Raw genomic sequence first — 20,618 nt, 5'->3', positions numbered from 1 at the left:
CTCTAGTTTTTGGTTTCCAAGTGATATCATTGAAATAACAGATGCTTCAGCCTTCCGGTTTACATGAGGAGAAAGTAAGCAGATTGGGCCTACACTCTTGTGAGTTTAGAAGAATTACTTTAGAAGAATTGCCACGTGTGCTGAGGTGTTTTGGAGATGTTCTTGTTTACCTTTAGAGATACAATGAGAAATCAGGCATTTTGGCCCATCTTGCCCATCTACACTAGTCCCACCTGCCTGCGTTTGGCCCATGTCCCTCTTAACCAGGAAAGCAACTCCAGTTTAAATTCCATTTGGAATATTTTGGAGGACCAGGAAACCAAGAACCAAGCCAGTTAAGTAAGTCCCTAGATAGACGCAGAAAGCTTGAGTAACTTAGCGGGTCGGGCAGCATTTCAGTAGAAAAGGAATGGGTGACGTTTCGGGTCGAGACCCTTCTTCAGGCTGAGAGTCGGGGGGGAAAGGGAAACGAGAGATATAGATAGATGTAGAACAAAGGAATGAAGCATTGGGTGGTCACAGCGGCACAGAGTTGTTGCCTCTCAGCGCTTGCAGCGCCGGAGACCCGGGTTCGAAAGGTTATCCACTTTGGTGGCAAAAACAGGAAAGCAGACTATTATCTAAATGGTGGCCGATTAGGAAAAGGGGAGATGCAGCGAGACCTGGGTGTCATGGTACACCAGTCATTGAAAGTAGGCATGCAGGTGCAGCAGGCAGTGAAGAAAGCGAATGGTATGTTAGCTTTCATAGCAAAAGGATTTGAGTATAGGAGCAGGGAGGTTCTACTGCAGTTGTACAGGGTCTTGGTGAGACCACACCTGGAGTATTGCGTACAGTTTTGGTCTCCAAATCTGAGGAAGGACATTATAGCCATAGAGGGAGTGCAGAGAAGGTTCACCAGACTGATTCCTGGGATGTCAGGACTTTCATATGAAGAAAGACTGGATAGACTTGGCTTATACTCGCTGGAATTTAGGAGATTGAGGGGGGATCTTATAGAAACGTACAAAATTCTTATGGGGTTGGACAGGCTAGATGCAGGAAGATTGTTCCCGATGTTGGGGAAGTCCAGGACAAGGGGTCACAGCTTAAGGATAAGGGGGAAATCCTTTAGGACCGAGATGAGAAGAAACTTTTTCACACAGAGAGTGGTGAATCTCTGGAACTCTCTGCCACAGAGGGTAGTTGAGGCCAGTTCATTGGCTATATTTAAGAGGGAGTTAGATGTGGCCCTTGTGGCTAAAGGGATCAGAGGGTATGGAGAGAAGGCAGGTACGGGATACTGAGTTGGATGATCAGCCATGATCATATTGAATGGCGGTGCAGGCTCGAAGGGCCGAATGGCCTACTCCTGCACCTATTTTCTATGTATCTATGTGTCTATGATCCCGACTACGGGTGCTGTCTCCACGGAGTTTGTACATTCACCCTGTGACCGCGTGGGTTTTCTCCGAGATCTTCGGTTTCCTCCCACACTCCAAAGACGTGCAGGTTTGTAGGTTAATTGGCTTGGAGTATGTGTAAATTGTCCCTAGTGTGTGTAGGATAGTGTTAATGTGCGGGGATCGCTGGTCGGTGGGCCGAATGGCCTGTTTCCGTGCTGTATCTCTAAACTAAACTAATATGCAAAAACATAATGATGATCGAGTAAACAGGCTCTATCCAGCTGGGATCAATGCTATAGGAAGACATCTGTTGCCCAAGATTACTCCAAACCCATCTCCCACCACCAGCACAGCTAATGCAGTCACCCCCAGCACAGCTAATGCAGTCACCACCAGCACAGCTAATCCAGCCTGGGGCAAGCACCCATCTTGTATGTTGCCTGAGCCTCCAACCTCTGTGCTCGTGCCAAGACACAAGAACACGCATGATGCATGGACAAGTCTGAACACGGGCTGGAATGTGTTCGCTGACATTGCAACATGTTTAGGACCTGCGCGTCAGCTCTGGACCAGCGCCAACTACCTTGCACAATGTCACGTTACAATGCACGAGAAAACACACATTTCTTCATTATTCAAGAATTCAGCAATAAATGTTTTAAATGCGAGTTCATTCAGGTTTCAGTAAATGCGCTGGGAACATTGGTGTGGAAGTCACTTTGGAACACAAGAAGATAGACACAAAAAGCAGGAGTAATGCCCCTGTCCCACTTACGAAACCTGAACGGAGACTTTGCGCCCCACCCAAGGTTTCCGTGCGGTTCCCGGAGGTTCCCAGAGGTTGTTGTCAGTCTCCCTACCTGCTTCCACTACCTGCAACCTCCGTCAACCACCTGCAACCTCCGGGAACCGCACGGAAACCTTGGGTGGGGCGCAAAGTCTCCAGAGGTTTCCGTTCAGGTTTCCTAAGTGGGACAGGGGCATTACTCATCGGGACAAAGTAACATCACAAAATCATGGGAACTTGGTCAATACTTTGGTCCAAAATGTCACCTATCCATGTTCTCCAGGGATGTTGTCCGACCCGCTGAGTTACTCCAGCACTTTGTGTGTCTCTCTTCATTACTTCAATTGAGTTCTTGAGATCGGTTGAGGATGAGTATTGATCAAGAAACTGAAAATCTCCCTGGTCTTGGAAAGTGTCAAGAAATCGTATTTGTTAAAACAAGAAACTGCGGAAAAGTGCTGGAGTAACTCAGCAAGTTAGGCAGCATTTCTGGAGAACGTGGATAGGTGATGCTTCAGGTCGGGACTCTTCATACTACAGAAGGGTCCAGACCCAAAACGTCACCTCTTATTTTGTTTGGGCGGCTTACAACCCAGTGGTAAGAATATTGATTTCTCTAACTTCAAGTAACGCTTGCGTTCCCTCTCTCTCCTTCCCTCCCCATCCTAGTTCTCCGACTAGTTCTACTGTCCTCCTGAATAAATGTTACTGATTGTATGCCACGTTGTCACCATCCCTTCCGCTAACAATGAACCACTCCACATTTCCTTACCCTCTGCTTTGATTAGCCATCTTCACACCTTACCCTTCCATATCTCTAGACTCACTCTCCACTGAATCACTGTCGAGAAGAGTCTCGACCTGAAACGTTGCTCATTCCTTCTGTCCAGAGTGCTTGTCGGCACTTGACCATGTACCCATTGGAGTTTAGAGGAATGAGGAGGGATCTCGTTGAAACGTACAGAATAGTGAAAGGTTTGGATAGAGTGGATGTGGAGAGGATGTTTCCACTTGTGGGAGAGTCTAGAACCAGAGGTCATGGATAATTAAAGGACGTTCTTTTAGGAAGGAGATGAGGGGGAATTTCTTCCATCAGAGGGTGGTGAATCTGTGGAGTTCTTTGCCACAGAAGGCTGTAGAGGCCAAGTCAGTGGATATGTTTAAGGCGGAGATAGATAGATTCTTGATTAGTACGGGTGTCAGGGGTTATGGGGAGAAGGCAGGAGAATGGGGTGAGGAGGGAGAGATAGATCAGCCGTGATTGAATGGCGGAGTGGACTTGATGGGCCTAATGGCCTCATTCTATTCCTATTCCTTATGACCTTGTGACCATTCCTTCTCTCTGAAGGTGCTGCCTTTCCCGCTGAGTTACTCCAGCATTTCGTGTCTACATCACCTGTTCACGTTCTCCAGGGAATTGCGTTTGTTATGAGAAGTCGGGTGAATGATTCAACCAGGAGATGGCACATTCCCCCATAATTGGGAGTTTTTCCAACCAGTGCACCAGGCCATGTTCCAATGTGCCAGCCAGCCACCGGCTCGGATTGGAACTGGCTCCTGAGTTTGGACACAAAACTACAAGATGTTGGTGAGGACCCATTTGGACCTTTGTGTTCAGTGTTGGTTACCCTGCATATACTGTAGGTAAGATGTTGTCAAGCTGGAAAGGGTGCAGAGAAGATTTACAAAAATGTTGAGTTTAGTTTAGAGATACAGCGTGGAAACAGGCCCTTCAGCCCACCGAGTCCGCGCCGACCAGCGATCCCCGTACACTAACAATATCCCACACACACCAGGAACGATTTTTACATTTACCAAGCCAATTAACTGATAAACCTGCACGTCTTTGGAATGTGGGAGGAAACCGAAGATCTCGGAGAAAACCCACGCAGGTCACAGGGAGAACGTACAAACTCCGCAGATGGTGCGCAAATATTTTGGACATCACAAAATCCTAGGACGCGCATAGTCTGGATCGAACCTGAGTCCCCAGCATTGCAAGTGCTGTCAAGGGCCTGTCCCACTTGGCCGTCATTTGCGCGTAATTTACGCAACATCATTTACGCGTCACGATGCGCGCGACGTGACACGCAAGTGATGCGCGCGTGGTCCGCATTACGCGTGCATGGTGCGCGATAACATAGGCAGCGATGCGCGTCCCAGGATTTTGTGATGTCCAAAATCTTTGCGCGCCATCTGCGGAGTTTGTACGTTCTCCCCGTGACCCAAGTGGGACAGGCCCTTAAGGCAGCAACTCTACTGTTGAGCCACTGCATTCCCAGGACCCGCGGACCTGAGCTATAGGGAGAGGTTGGGCAGGCTCGGACTTTATTCCTTAGACCGCAGAAGAATGAGATATGATCTTATGGAGGTGTTTATGCCTCGCAGTCTTGCACAGGATAAAGGTTTAATAAGAACCCGAGGGGCAACTTTTTTCACACTGAGGTGGGTAAATGGAACAAGCTGCCAGAGGAGGTCGGTGAGGCAGGTACTAGAACAACATTTAAAAGATAGACACAAAATGCTGGATAACTCAGCGGGACAGACAGCATCTCTGGGGAGAAGGACTGGGTGACCTTTCAGTCTTGACCTGAAATGACACACATTCCTTCTGTCCAGAGATGCTGCCTGTTCCGCTGAGTTACTCCAGCTTTTTGTGTCTATCTGCGGTTTAAACCAGCATCTGCAGTTCCTACATACAACATTTAAAGGACATTTGGACAGGTACATGGATGGGAAAGGTTCAGAGGGATATGGTCCAAACGCGGGCAGGTGGGACTAGCGTAGACTTTGGTCAGGGTGGGCAAGTTGGGCCAGTGGGCCTGTTTCCGTGCCGTATGACTCTATGACATCAAGAGTTAAGAGAGCCAATATTGTTTAATTGTACCAATAATGGAACAGTGGAATTCCTAGTTGCTGCAGTCTGACCCATCACACACATACATAATATAACATAATCAAAATTGCAATTAATGAATAACTCTAATGCTAGATAACTGAAGTGCTTAATGCAAACAAAGACACAATCCGTAAAAGATCCCCGTTGATGAGGTCAATGTTCAAGAGTCTGGTGGTTGCAGAGAAACATAGAGAATAGTTGCAGGAGTAGGCCATTTGGCCCATCGAGCCAGCACCACCATTCAATATGATCATGGCTGATCATCCAAAATCAGTACCCCGTTCCTGCTTTCTCCCCATATCCCTTGATTCCGTCTGAAGAAGGGTTTCGGCCTGAAACGTTGCCTATTTCCTTCGCTCCATAGATGCTGCTGCACCCGCTGAGTTTCTCCAGCACTTTTGTCTACCTTGATTCTGTTAGCCTTGAGAGTATCTAACTCTCTCTTGAAAACATCCAGTTAATTGGCCTCCACTGCCCTCTGTGGCAGAGAATTCCACAGATTCACAACTCTCTGGGTGAAAAAGTTTTTCCTCATCTCAGTCCTAAATGGCCTAACCCTTATTCCTAAACTGTGACCCCTGGTTCTGGACTCCCCCAACAGCGGGAACATTTTTCCTGCATCTAGCCTGTCCAACCCCTAAAGAAAGTTTTTAAGAAGGAACTGCAGATGCTGGAAAATCGAAGGTACACAATCCCTTAAGAAAGTTGCTGGGAAGAAGCTGCTTGTGAACCCGCTGGTCGCTGTTTGCTGGCTCTTGGACCTTCCGAATGGTAGCAACGAGACACAAATGTGGCTGGATGGAGTAGGTCCTTGATAGTTTATTGTCACGTGTACCAAACTACAGTGAAAAGCTTTAGTTGCGTGCTAACCAGTCAGCGGAAGGACAATACATGATTTCAATCGAGCCACCCACAGTGTACAGATACATGATAAACAGGAAAAATGTTTAGTGCAAGATAAAGCCAGTAAAGTCAAATTTAAAGATAGTCTGAGGGTCTCCAATGAAGTGGATGGTGGCTCAGGACTGCTCTCTAGTTGGTGATAGGATGGTTCAGTTGCCTGAGGTGAATCTGGAGGTGTGCGTTTTCACACACACTAGAGGGAGTGGCCAGGGTGTGACTGGTCCTTGATGATGCTGCTGGCCTTGCCGAGGCAGCATGAGGCATAAGTGGAGTCAATGGAAGGGAGGTTGGTTTGTGTGATGGTCTGGGTTGCGTCTCAGCCGTTGTGATGCCCCACTAAGGTCCTCCATTGAGTTCTTGGTTGGATTGCTCTTTGTCAGGGACCTTCTCCTCGACCTTACTGCCATGGGTGGTCCCTACCAGTGGCATAGCTCCAGACGGCATCGCTCTCAGGGATCTCAGGACCACACAAGCTTCTCCACCACGACAAGGTGACAATCCACAGAGATGTCACTGTTCCCGAACCATGCTGTGATGCATCCCGATAAAATGCTTTCCGCGGCGCATCTGTAGAAGTTGGTAAGAGTTGTTCAGGACTTCCTGAGCCGTCTAAGGAAGAACTGTAGAGGCGATGATGTGCTTTCTTGGCCACTGCTTCGATATTTGCTGTCTTTATCCCTGTAGATCCCTTCGATGGTGGGGAGGTCAGAAGGCCCTCAATGGAGTCCACAACTACTGGTGCCCTTGTCAAAGATCTTTAGGGTGCAGAGGAACGGGGGATCTGAGGGGGGGGGGGGGGGAGATTGTGCGTGAATCCTGCAGAGCGGTAGATCACATTGAGAGATCAGTTGGTGAAGCAGAGCAGCTCCTGAACTTCTCTAACTACGACAAAAGTTGGGAGATCTGTAGGTAAGATGGAAGTTACGTAGCATGTTGAAGTTTGGCATGAGGCCTACAACTCTCGCCATTTTATACAGGCGCACTATAGAACGCATTATATCGGGATGCATCACAGCACGGTTTGGGAACAGCTCCATCCAAGAACGCAAGAAATTGCAGCAAATTGTGGACGCAGCCCAGACCATCACACAAACCAACCTCCCTTCCATTGATTCCATCTACACCTCACGCTGCCTCGGCAAGGCCAGCAGCATCATCAAGGACCAGTCGCACCCTGGCCACTCCCTCTTCTCCCCTCTCCCATCGGGCAAAAGGTATAGAAGTGCGAAAATGCACACCTTCAGATTCAGGGACAGTTTCTTCCCAGATGTGATCAAGAAACTAAAAGCCCTGTCCCACTGTACGAGTTCATTCAAGAGCTCTCCCGAGTTTTTAAAAAATCAAACGCGTGGTAAGCACGTAGAATGTACGTAGCGGGTACGTCGGAGCTCGGGGACGTCTCTTAGCGGCTCGTAACGCTAACGGCAGGTCCTCGGGAAACGCGGTAAGCTCGGGAAGACTCGTGAAGATTTTTCAACATGTTGAAAAATGTCCACGAGAGCCTGGCGTACTTATGAGCGGCCATCCAGCAGTGGGCGATGCTGGATGTTGGGGGCTTGCATTTAAAACTGAAGGCAGTGGGTTAAGTAAAAATCCCCTTTGTACTCTGCACTCTATGCAGTGGTGATCTGGATGCCTATCGGGAGCAGAATAATTCATAATGTACGGTGTTGAGTTGCTGCCTTACAGCATCAGGGACCCGGGTTTGATCCTGACTACAGGTGCTGCCTACGTTCTCCCCGTGACCTGCGTGGGTTTTTCCCGAGATCTTCGGTTTCCTCCCACACGCCAAAGACGCACAGGTTTATAGGCTAATTGGCTTGGTATCAATGTAAAATTGTCCCTAGTGTGTGTAGGGTAGTGTTAATGTGTGGGGATCGCAGGCTGGCATGGGCTCGGTGGGCCGAAGGGCCTGCGTCACTAAACTAAACTAAACTAAAAGCTAGGACAGGGAATTGATCTACTGGGAGCTTGCACAGACTCGACGGGCTGAATGGCTTCCACAATTGGAACATTGCCTGCGCTGTCAGCTTATCCAACTGGTCTGTATTTGAATATATCACCCAGATTGGACACCATTGAGTGCTAGTTCCATGTCCATGTGGCAAAGATATATCATGCCCCAGACATTCCCTATTTCCCCATCTCCCATCTCCTCAAAAGCACATACCACCAGATTCAACAAGAGCTACCTGTATTTCCCCCCCCTGTTCTTGGACCATTGAAGAGACCTTTCACATATTATGAATGAAATTCCGATCTTCCAACCTACCTTGTTGTGGCCTTTGCATTTTCTTTTGCGCCTGCACTTTCTCTGTCGCTGTAACACTAGATTCTGCACTCTGGTTATTTTGCTGCTTAGCTGTTAACCTCGTTTGTCGTATGATTAGCCTGGATTGCATGCAAATCGAAGAAAGGATGAGAATGTTTTGTAACTTTTGTTCATTGTGATGTGTACTTTGTGTACTTTGTGTAACTGCACCCAGGTACAAGTGCCAATAAGGTAGCATCATCAAATCCTAGCATTTGAATCATGTTTTTTAGGGATACAACACGGAAACAGGCCCTTCAGCCCACCGTGTCCGTGCCGACCAGCGACCCCCGCACACTAACCCTGCGCTTCACACAATAGGGCCAATTTACAATTTTACCAAAGCCAATTAGCCTTGAATCTGTACGGTTTTGGTGTGCGGGAGGAATCAGGAGCACCCACGGCTGTCACGGGAACAATGTACAAACTCCGTACAGACCAGAAATGTCACCTATTCTTTTTGCCGCCCGACCCGCTGCATTTTGTGTCTGTCCTTGAATCTCCCCGCCTGATATAGCAGAATCTCCCTGAATTAGCTTGAAGCCATGATGGAAACCGGTTACGCAAATGGCGCTGAAGATTACCCATGAGCCTACTACGGCCTTTTAGTGGAGTGGACCATCCATTGCGCCATTGGGACGACAGATGGCACAATGGGCTAAGTGTTCGGCTGGCAACCGGAAGGTAGCCGGTTCGAATCCTGCTTGGAGTGCATACTGTCATTGTGTCCTTGGGCAAGACACTTCACCCACCTTTGCCTGTGTGTGAATGTGTGTGAATGTGCGTGAGTGATTGGTGGTGGTCGGAGGGGCCGTAGGCGCAGATTGGCAGCCACGCTTCCGTCAGTCTGCCCCAGGGCAGCTGTGGCTACAGAAGTAGTTTACCACCACCGAGTGTAACTGAGGAGTGAATGAATAATGCGATGTAAAGCGCCCTGAGTATTAGAAAGGCGCTATATAAATCCCATCCATTCATTATCCTGCTCGCTATAGGATCTTTGGTACAGACTGCACCCTTTGTCAGGATGGAACCCGGGTCTCTGGCAACTCTACCGCTGCGCCACCGTGCCGCCACATATATTTTAATTCTGTGGAACGGGTCGACGAATTGTTGCCGTTTCTGAGGGTCCTGGTGATTTTATTTATTTATTTATTTATTTTTTTAAATTTCAAAATAGACTTTATTCAAGTAATAAATATATACAATGCGTGAACCGTGCGAAAAATTCATCCGACATTTTCGGAGGCTATACAAATTGTTCAATGCATTTTTCAAATTCCACGAAACTCTCCCCCACCCGTGCCACTCATGTGGCCCCCTGGCGTGGGATACCTTCCCTTGTTTTGAGGGGCGTCTCCACCATCCCGTGCCCCCCATGTCCAGCAGCGGAAGGACCCTAGACTCTGGTCGCTGGTCTGGGCGGGGGGGGGAATTATTGTTGCTGATCTGGAACCTCCCCCAGAGGTGAAGCCACCACTTCTGAGACGGGGTGAGAGAGAGGGTCAGAGGGAGGAGGTTTACGTCATCTCCTAAACGATCGCCCTGAAGCAGTCACGCAAGCAGCCACACCCTCGGGGGTGGGGTGGGGGGGGGGGGGGGTGCGGTGCAGGCAGGAACGCTCGGGTGAAAGGCAGCGAGTCCCACACTCTGTTTGACAGCTGCATCTCCACACACTCCAACACTGCACCCCTGTTCTTAGCTCATCTATTGCAATCTATCGCCCTGATTAGACACCATTGAGCACCCGTTCCAGTCCGTGTGAAGAAATGGGACAGGAAATGGACACAACAAAATAGTTTGCAACAGAGAACAAAGTCTACATAAGGGCAAGATAGTAATCAAACAGGATTCTGGGGATGACTCATAATTAAACTGTTTCCTTGGTTCCACAATATTTGGACTGATTGAAAGAGGTGCTTAGTTCACTTTTTTTTCAATTAGATCTCAATTAAAAATAATAATAATATTTGCCCTGGTGATCTTCGATCAAAGAGTGAAACAGTGTTGAAATAGGCCCTTACGCCCAACTTGTCACACACCGGCCAACATGCCCCCACCTACACTAGTCCCACCTGCCTGCATTTGGCCCATATCCCTCCAAACCTGTCCTATCCATGCACCTGTCTAATTGCTTCTTAAACGGTACGATTATCCCTGCCTCAACCACCTCCTCTGATCAGGCCCGGGTTTCAACTCTAGATAGACACTGGAGTAACTCAGTGGCTCAGGCAGCATCTCTGGAGGTGACGATACGGGTCGGGACCCTTCTTCAGTCTGAAGAAAGGACTCGACCCAAAGCACAAAACATCGCCTATCAATGTCCTCTAGAGATGCTGCCTGACTTGCTGAGTTACTCCAGCACTTTGTGTCCTTTTTTGTTGTTGTAAATCAGCATCTGCAGTTCCCCCGAACTATCTCTCTTTCCTATGGAATTCCCCACCCTAGTGCAGGCTCATTTTTCCCACCATCCTGCCCCTCTTCCCCCTTATCCACCTGTCACTTGGCAGTCTGTGTCTCTTTTCCAGGTTTATCCCCCCCCCCCCCCCCCCCCCCCCCACCCCCAGTCTGAAGAAGGGTCCCGATCCGAAAACCTTGTCCGTCAATTTCTTGACTGCAAAAAATTATTTAAAAAATGCTGTTGCTTAAAATCTGAAACAAAAGCAGAAAATGGTTTGAAACACACAGTGGATCAGTCAGCATCTGTGGAGAGAGAATCAGTGTTAATGCTTCGTCGGGAGGGCCTTTAGCACAATACGTTGGTGTGTTGTATGGACCCTTTGCTCTGACGAAGGGTCTCAGATCAGCTCTTTTTATGGTGTTTAACACAGAATGCTGAAGGAACTCAGTGGGTCAGGCAGCATCTGTGGAGGGAAATGGACAGATGAGGTTTCGGGTCGGGACCCGTCTTCAGATTGATTGTTAGAAGGGGGGGAGGAGTGGGGGGGGGGGGGGGGGGGGGGGAGAAGGCTGGAAAAGAGGTGGAAGGTTGGACATTAGTTGGCAAGTGATGGGTGGAGAACCAAGGAACTGCAGATTCTGGTTTACGCAAAAGGACACAAAGTGCTGGAGTAACTCAACGGGCCAGGCAGCATCTCTGGAGAACATGGATGGGTGGGTGATGTTTTGCGTCGGGAGACAGGTCTGAAACGTCACCTATCCATGTTCCCCGGAGATGCTGGCTGACCTGCTGAGTTACTCCAGCACTGTGTGTGTCCTTGTGTTACAGGTGGATATAGGCAAGGTGTTTTGTTTTGATAATGAGATGGGTTGATAAAGGTAGGAGATGAAAAGTGGATGAAAGGAGATAAGACACAAGGGCAGTCATGGTGGCGCAGCGGTAGAGTTGCTGCCTTACAGCGAACGCAGCACCGGAGACCCGGGTTCGATCCCGATTACAGCCGCTGTCTCTACGGAGTTTGTACGTTCTCCCCGTGACCTGCGTGGGTTTTATCCGAGATCTTCGGTTTCCTCCCACATTCCAAAGGTTTGTAGGTTAATTGACTTGGTAAATGTAAAAATTATCCCTGGTGTGTGTGTGTGTGTGTGTGGGGGGGATAGTATTAATGCGCGGGGATCGCTGGTCGGCGCGGACCCAGTGGGCCGAAGGGCCTGTTTCCGCGCTGTATCTCTAAACTAAACTAACGACACAAGGATGACGCTTAAAGAGAGCTATTTTTCTTTCCTCAGCAATGCTGCCTGACCTGAGTGTTGTCAATTTCAGAATAGTAACTTGATGCAGTAACACATTCCAAGTCTGCTTCACGGAAGTGTGATTGAACCGAACTGATTGACTCCCATCCCCGATAGGAGCTGCTAATGTTAACAATGCTACTATGGTCAGCCGCGGACGATGTCTTAAAGGGTGGAGGGGTGGTGATCATCTTCTCCTTGCGTGTGGCGTGCACAGTCTAAAGTTGTAGGTCAACTTGTTCTATTTGATCTTATTCGATTGTGCACGCCAGGTTGATTGCATTCTTTGAGACAGGGTGGACCACGTGAAGGTTGCAATCTCCCACCCCGGTGGTGATGTTTCGGAATAGCATTCCATGGCTTGGATCCTGGGCGTCCATGTTGGAGTGATAGGAATTGGGAATGGACAATTCAAGGAAGACTGGTTTCACTTGAGGCAGGAGGAGAGAGGGGAGAGATGGGACCACATAGGGTGAGAGATGAGAGGTGATGGTGTCTGGAGATCATGTTTCTCAAACTGCGGGGCGTCTTGGACAATGCAGCTCACCCCCTCCATGACACACACTGGTCAACCTGAGGAGCACCTTCAGCAACAGACTGGTTCCACCAAGATGCAGCACAGAACGCCACAGGAGATCCTTCTTCCCTGTGGCTATCAAACTGTACAACTCCTTCCCCTTCTGTCATGGGGTCGACTGACTCCCCCCCCCCCCCCCTCCCCAATCTTTGCACATCCCCAATCCTTTCCACTCATCAAGAGTCAAGAGAGTTTCATTGTCACGTGTCCCAGATAGGTCAATGAAATTCTTGCTTGCTGCAGCACAACAGAATATGTAAACATAATACAGAACAGGAGATAAAAGTTCAGTGTGACTATATACCATAGACCATATATATACAAAATAAATAAACAGATAAAGTGCAATAGACTTATAGTTCAGAGTTTGTTTGATGGTGAGTTTAACAGCCTGATGGCTGTGGGGAAGAAGCTGTTCCTGAACCTGGTTGTTCCAGACTTCAGGCTCCTGTACCTTCTACCTGATGGGAACGGAGAAATGAGTGTATGGCCAGGATGGTGTGGGTCTTTGATGATGCTGGCAGCCTTTTTGAGGCAGCGACTGCGATAGATCCCCTCGATGGTGGGGAGGTCAGAGCCGATGATGGACTGGGCAGTGTTTACAACTTTCTGCATACTTTTCCGCTCCTGGGCGCTCAAGTTGCCGAACCAAGCCACGATGCAACCAGTCAGCACGCTCTCTACTGTGTACCTGTAGAAGTTCGAGAGAGTGTCCTCTTTCATGTATCTTGTGTTTTTATGACTGTTGGCAGATCATTTTCCCTCCTGGGATGAATAAAGTTCTATTGTATCGTACGTGTGTTGGGGGACTGAGAGCGGATGTTTTAATGGGGTTTGTTCCAACGTAGGAGATGGGAATGGAACTGATGTCTTGTTCGTTTTGTGTTACAGTGGTGGGAAGTGGAGGACAACTCAACCAAGCTGAACGCCACCAGTGGCAGGATCTCAGTTGGAGTTGGGTCCAGGCCCCTTCTTGCACCCGACCAGATCAAACGAGAAGATGAGGACTTCAGTTCCTTATTGGACCTGGATCTCTTCCTGTCGGATCTATCCGGCGCTGAGCATGACGCCAACACGCCCGTGCCCCCCAGGTACCCACTGGCACAGGTACCGGACAGCCACAGCGGCAAATTTAAGAGGGAAGCCCACCAGTCCGCAGAGTGGAGCAGCTCGGACCCTCCGGGCACCAGCCTGGTGGCTGAACTCATGTCCGCGGATGTCCAAACAAGTCAGCTGAGACCAAGCGCCCAGGTCAACGGTATTGACCTACGCTGTAAAACTTACACCACCCTGGGAAGCGCGGACCAGGGACCTTCATCTCCGCTGCTGGAGAAGCTGGGGGCATGCCCGCCAATGCCAACGGGAGATGGTGGCCATAAGCAAGGCCGCCTGGCGCCAAGTTCCTCCAACACCGAGCAGAAGCCCATCTTGCTACCGAGGGGCCTCCTTGGCCGCCAGTTCTATCCCCAGGTGGGGACAACATCTCCAGCAGATCTGAGGTCGCTCCCGAGGAGCCAGCAGATGTCCCAGTACCAGCTGCCCGACTATTACCGGCACCAGCACCACCTTCACCAGCCGGGGCCACTCAATTACCAGGTGCTGTCCCGATACCCCTCGTACTACCCGCAGCAGCCTGCACCCCAGTACCAGGGCCAGATCCACTTCTGTACGTCTAACCTCAAGAGCCCCTTGCCCGGGCACGCCGCCGCCACCTTGTTGACCCCGTCCCCGCTCCCGGGCTCGGCGCCGTCTCCCGCCGATGGCGAGGACCCCAAGCACAAGCGGACGCGGAAGACCTGGGCGAGGAAGAGAGTGGCCAGTCACGGCTGCGAGTACCCTGGCTGCGGGAAGGTGTACACCAAGAGCTCTCACCTGAAGGCTCACCTGCGCACTCACACAGGTACGTTCCCCCCTCCCCCCCCCCCTATCCCCAACCCGTCCCCGCCCCCCCACACACAGGGCAACAACGGTAAGGTCATTGCAACTTCATTGTCCATGGGCAGCAGGTCCAGGTAGAATGAGGCCATTCGGCCCATCAACTCAGTAACTGGATGGACCTTAATGGGCTGGCGGGAGTACAGAGAGGATTCACCAGGATCCTTCCTTCCTGTGGCTACAAACAAGGAATATGATACCTGCTGTATTGCAATACGATACAATAGCACTTTAGACACTACGATACAATATACAATACAATATATTGTACATTACGATACGATACTTTATTGATCCCAGGAGGGATATTGATCTCATAAAAATACAAAATACATGAAACATGAAATTAAAGTGACAAGTGGAAAGGATCAGAGATGTGCAAAGATTGGGGAGGGGGGGGGAGGGGGGAGTCAGTCTCAGTCTACCCCACGACAGAAGGGGGAGGAGTTGTACACTTTGATAGCCACAGGGAAGAAGGATCTCCTGTGGCGTTCTGTGCTGCATCTTGGTGGAACCAGTCTGTTGCTGAAGGTGCTCCTCAGGTTGACCAGTGTGTCATGGAGGGGGTGAGCTGTATTGTTTAGGATGCTCCGCAGTTTGAGGAGCCTCCTCCCCGCCAAGACCAACCTCCTGCACCTATTGTCTATTGTCTATTGTCTAAATGAACCTATAAAACCTGCACATCTGCGGAATGTGGGAGGAATCCGGAGCACCCGGAGAAAACCCACGCCGTCACAGGGAGAACGTACAAACTCCGTACAGACAGCACCCGCAGTCGGGAACAAACCCGGGTCTCTGGTGCTGTGAGGCAGTAACTCTATCGCTGTGCCACCCCACACTCCTTACAAACTCAATACAGATAAACACCTCCAGTTAAGGCCATAAGGAATAGGAGTAGAATGAGGCCATTCGGCCCATCAACTCAGTAACTGGTGGTCATTGATGGACCTTGATTGGCGGAAAGAGAAGAGGAGAGTTTGGGAACAATGAGTCCACTTGACCAGGGTAGGGGGTCATCAGGTCAAACGTGATGGGAGCAGAATTAGGCCATTCAGCCCATCAAGTGAATTTGTGGAATTCCCTGCCACAGAGGGCAGTGGAGGCCAAAAACACTGGATGGATTTACGAGAGAGTTAGATAGAGCTCTAGGGGCTTGTGGAATCAAGGGATATGGGGAGAAGGCAGGCACGGGTTATTGATTGGGGACGATCAGCCATGATCACAATGAATGGCGGTGCTGGCTCGAAGGGCCGAATGGCCTCCTCCTGCTCCTGTTTTCTATGTTTCTATGTTTATACATAGAAACATAGAAAATAGGTGCAGGAGTAGGACATTCGGCCCTTCGAGCCTGCACCGCCATTCAATATGATCATGGCTGATCATCCAACTCAGTATCCTGTACCTGCCTTCTCTCCATACCCCCTGATCCCTTTAGCCACAAGGGCCACATCTAACTCCCTCTTAAATATAGCCAATGAACTGTGGCCTCAACTACCTTCTGTGGCAGAGAATTCCACAGATTCACCACTATCTGTGTGAAAAATGTTTTTCTCATCTCGGTCCTAAAAGATTTCCCCCTTATCCTTAAACTGTGACCTTGTTCTGGACTTCCCCAACATCGGGAACAATCTTCTTGCATCGAGCCTGTCCAACCACTTAAGAATTCTGTAAGTTTCTATAAGATTCCCCCTCAATCTTCTAAATTCTAGCGAGTACAAGTCGAGTCTATCCAGTCATTCTTCATATGAAAGTCCTGACATCCCAGGAATCAGTCTGGTGAACCTTCTCTGTACTCCCTCTATGGCAATAATGTTTTCTATCTATCTCCCTCCTAACCCCATTCTCCTGACTTCTCCCCAGAACCTCTGACACCTGTACTAGTCGGCCACCAGGAATCCTGGTGGCCGACTAGGAAAAGGGGAGATGCAGCGAGACCTGGGTGTCATGGTACACCAGTCATTGAAAGTGGGCATGCAGGTGCAGCAGGCAGTGAAGAAAGCGAATGGTATGTTAGCTTTCATAGCAAAAGGATTTGAGTATAGGAGCAGGGAGGTTCTACTGCAGTTGTACAGGGTCTTGGTGAGACCACACCTGGAGTATTGCGTACAGTTTTGGTCTCCAAATCTGAGGAAGGACATTATTGCCATAGAGGGAGTGCAGAGAAGGTTCACCAGACTGATTCCTGGGATGTCAGGACTGTCTTATGAAGAAAGACTGGATAGACTTGGTTTATACTCTCTAGAATTTAGGAGATTGAGAGGGGATCTTATAGAAACGTACAAAATTCTTAAGGGGTTGGACAGGCTAGATGCAGGAAGATTGCTCCCGATGTTGGGGAAGTCCAGGACAAGGGGTCACAGCTTAAGGATAAGGGGGAAATCCTTTAAAACCGAGATGAGAAGAACTTTTTTCACACAGAGAGTGGTGAATCTCTGGAACTCCCTGCCACAGAGGGTAGTCGAGGCCAGTTCATTGGCTATATTTAAGAGGGAGTTAGATGTGGCCCTTGTGGCTAAGGGGATCAGATGGTATGGATAGAAGGCAGGTACGGGATACTGAGTTGGATGATCAGCCATGATCATATTGAATGGCGGTGCAGGCTCGAAGGGCCGAATGGCCTACTCCTGCACCTAATTTCTATGTTTCTATGTTTCTACTAATCAAGAATCTGTCTATCTCTGGAGGTGGTGAGGGTGGTGTTGAAAGGACCTTCTCTCTTAACACATTGTGGGTGTGTTTGTTTTCCCCCATGCAGGTGAGAAGCCGTACCATTGCACCTGGGAAGGATGTGGATGGAAGTTTGCCCGCTCCGATGAGCTGACCCGCCATTACCGCAAGCACACGGGCCACCGACCCTTCCAATGCCACCTGTGTGAACGAGCCTTCTCCCGCTCCGACCACCTGGCTCTTCACATGAAGCGGCACATGTGAACCACCCACCCCAGGGCTGGACCTGTCGCCCATGGACAACCCCCCCCCACAATGGTGACCTCCATCTCCATCTCCATCTCCAACCAAGACCATGGGACGCAGGAGGTCAAACGGTCAAACGGGAGACACAAAGCCCCAAATTGGGTGGGTGAGGGGTGAGGGGTGGGGGGGAGGGTTTGGGGTGGGGGAAGAGATGACCAGCTGGAAGGAAACGCAAGCGACTCCAATCTTGTGCAAATACAAAGTGCTGGAGAAACTCAGCGAGTCGGGCAGCATCTTTATCGGGAGATACAGCGCGGATACAGGCCCTTTGGCCCACCGAGTCCGAACCGACCAGCGGTCATCCCTATGCTGCACGCTAGGGACAATTTACAACTTACCGAAGCTGAGTAACCTACAAACCTGCACGTGTGGGAGGAAACCGGAGCACCCGTAGAAAACCCACGTGGTCATGGGGAGAAGGTCCAAACTTCATGTAGAAAGCACCCGTAGTTGGGATCGAACCTGGGACCCTGGTGCTGGAAGGCAGCAACCCTACCGCTGCGCCATCGTGCCGCCCTCAAAGAGCAGTACATCGGGTCGTTCGGTCCACCTCATCCATGCTGGCCAAGCTGCCATTCTTGGGAAGCCCCATTTGCATGCATTTGGCCTGTGTCCCCCGAAACACTGGAGGCAAAGTACAGACCACCATTCGGGTTGGGACCCTACATCTTGGTTAGCCTAAAACCCAATGGTATGAACAATGAATTCTCCAATTTCAAATAATATCCTTTCCACTCCCCCAACCCCAATTTGCGCACATTTCTTAGGAGGGAGAGATAGATCAGCCATGATTGGATGGCGGAGTAGACTTGATGGGCCGAATGGTCTAATTCTGCTCCTATCACTAATGATCCCCGGTTGAGTCCACGCATTGTTCCCAATCTCACCTCTTCTCTTTCCGCCAATCAATGACCTCCTTACTGACCTTCCTGCACCCTCTCCCTGTCACTCCTAACTGTAGATATAATAAGTGTTCATATTCTCATCTCCTGACTTCTGACCTAAAGGACTACATCCATTGGGCAAACCAATGACCTTTTACCCAGAGTTCATAGGTTCTAGGAGCAGAATACCACCATTCGGCCCATCAAGTCTACTCCACCGTCATTGGGAGGTGGGGCGGGGGTGGGGCGGGGAACCGGAGCACCCGGAGGAAACCCACGCTGGCCACGGGGGGAGAACGTGCAAACTCCACACACCCAGACAGCGGCCGAGGTCAGGATCGAACCTGGGTCCCCGGCGCTGCAAGGCAGCGACTGTACAACGACGGCTCCAGTCTGACGCCTTCTGTCCGAAATTGATCCCATTTCCCTGTTTGTTCCTTCCCTTTGGGACTTAATTGGGGATTTAATTTGCAGTTCCGTTGCTGACTGCACCTTGGTATTTTCAACGCTCTGTCAGTGAGAAACATTCACCTGTATCCATTGTAAATAAGCATCGCGTTCACAGGGCAAGCAGTGTAAATAGATTATCCTGGAACAGTGAATTCCTGTCTGAGTAGGGTGGGTGATTATTTTGTATTTCTGACCCCCCCCTCGGTGGTGAATCTGAAATAAAGTATTTTGGTTTTGTCGTTCAAGTGTATGAATTCAATCTGTCCACACACGTATGCAGAAGGTTTGTGTGAAGCAGGCTCCCCTCTAAAGAATGAACCCTGGTCTTTCTAATGTACAGGAAAGAACTGCAGATGCTGGTTTAAACCGAAGATAGACACAAAATGCTGGAGTAACTCAGCGGGACAGGCAGCATCTCTGGAGAGAAGGAATGGGGGACATTTCGGGTCGAGACCCTTCTTCAGACTGGGTCTATTTCTAACCTAATAGATAGATAGAAGAAGATAGGATGTCGTTTATTGTCATTTAAACATACAACGCTCAAACAAGATTACGTTCCTGCAGTCATAACAGCAAAACAACTAAAACACACAATTGACACAATTCCACACAAACATCCATCACATTGAATCTCCAAACACCTCCTCACTGTGATGGAAGGCAACGGTCTTATCTCTTCCCTGTTCTCTGTTCTTTATTCTTCCCCCGCAGTCAAACTGCTGCATCGAGCTGATCGAGGCTCTTGGTGTTAGAGCCCCCGGCAGGCGATGGTAAGTCCCGCGGCCGTTTAAGCCACGCGGGGCGATGTAAGGCCCCGCTCCGGGTCGATTTAAACCACTCGATTCGGGCGGGAGAAGTTTGCCGTTGTGGGAGCTCCGAAAAGCGGTCTCCCACCAGGGACCCGCGAGCTCCCGATGTTACCGTCCACCCGGGCCTGTGGCCGGAGCCCTTGAAGCTCTGAAGTCGGGTCGCAGCTGCGTGCCACCACAGCTCTCTGCGCTCCAAAGTCGGCGATCTCCGCGATGGCGAGTCCGCAGGCTCCGTGACTGGAGCCCCAGGTCGACTCCGGTTGGAGGCCGCCGGCTCCACGATGTTAGGCCCCAACGACAACGGAGACTCGACAGGGAAAAGGGAAAAGGCCCCGGTGCAGGGAAGAGATTAAAAAGTTTCCCCCCGCCCCCCCCCCCCCCATCCCCCCCCCCGCATATATACAAAGCTAAAAATAAAATAAAACCGAAACCAAAAACATACACCTAACAGGCCAAAAAAAAAGAAAAGACAGACGGACTGCAGTTTAAGAATAAGGGGTCGGCCATTTTGCACTGAAATTAGGAAAAACCTTTCCCACCCAGAGAGTTGTGAATCTGTGGAATTCTCTGCCACAGAAGGCAGTGGAGGCCAATTCACTGGATGTATTCAAGAGAGAGTTAGATAGAGTTCTTAGGGCTAACGGAATCCAGAGATATGGAGAGAAGGCAGGAATGGGGTACTGATTCTGGATGATCAGCCATGATCATATTGAATGGTGCTGCAGGCTCGAAGGGCTGAATGACCTACTCCTGCACCTATTTTCCATGTTTCTAACCCTGGGGCAGGTTGCAGCCTCTACCCTTGGTACCTGGCCATTCACCTGGGGCACTGTGCAAAGTTGAACCAGACTTGTCCTGATAGAGGGGCTGTGCAAGGTGGCACTGCAGAGCGATGGAGCAGAGCTGTTGGGTTTAGAGAGAGTGAACCAGCTCTAAGTTGGTTGGTTCAGGCCAGAGGGTAGAACCAGCCCACTGTAACTCTGAGAGTGTCTTGTGTCACAGGCAGTATTGGCGA

General features: G+C 49.9%; 1 protein-coding gene and 1 long non-coding RNA gene across 2 annotated transcripts in view; one reads left to right on the top strand and one right to left on the bottom strand.

Annotated features, from left to right (window-relative positions):
• Window positions 1-19,033, top strand: part of LOC116991901 (Krueppel-like factor 1) — a 36,467-nt gene extending 17,434 nt beyond the window's left edge. The window contains exons 2-3 of the mRNA XM_033050880.1: window positions 13,444-14,452; window positions 17,243-19,033. Of these exons, the coding sequence (XP_032906771.1) occupies window positions 13,444-14,452; window positions 17,243-17,418 (1,185 nt within the window). The 3' untranslated portion in view covers window positions 17,419-19,033. The remainder of the gene's footprint in view (window positions 1-13,443; window positions 14,453-17,242) is intronic.
• LOC116991902 lies at window positions 350-19,930 on the bottom strand. Its single transcript, XR_004416922.1, has 3 exons — window positions 19,917-19,930; window positions 16,084-16,089; window positions 350-444 (listed from the first exon to the last, which is right to left on the bottom strand). It is a non-coding gene; the product is annotated as an uncharacterized LOC116991902 (long non-coding RNA).
• Between the last annotated feature and the right edge of the window lie 688 nt (window positions 19,931-20,618).

This window comes from Amblyraja radiata, chromosome 35 (genome assembly GCF_010909765.2).
Source record: "Amblyraja radiata isolate CabotCenter1 chromosome 35, sAmbRad1.1.pri, whole genome shotgun sequence".
NCBI lineage: Eukaryota > Metazoa > Chordata > Chondrichthyes > Rajiformes > Rajidae > Amblyraja > Amblyraja radiata.
Note: the sequence above shows the minus strand (reverse complement) of the source record. Positions and strands in the feature narration are given on the sequence as shown.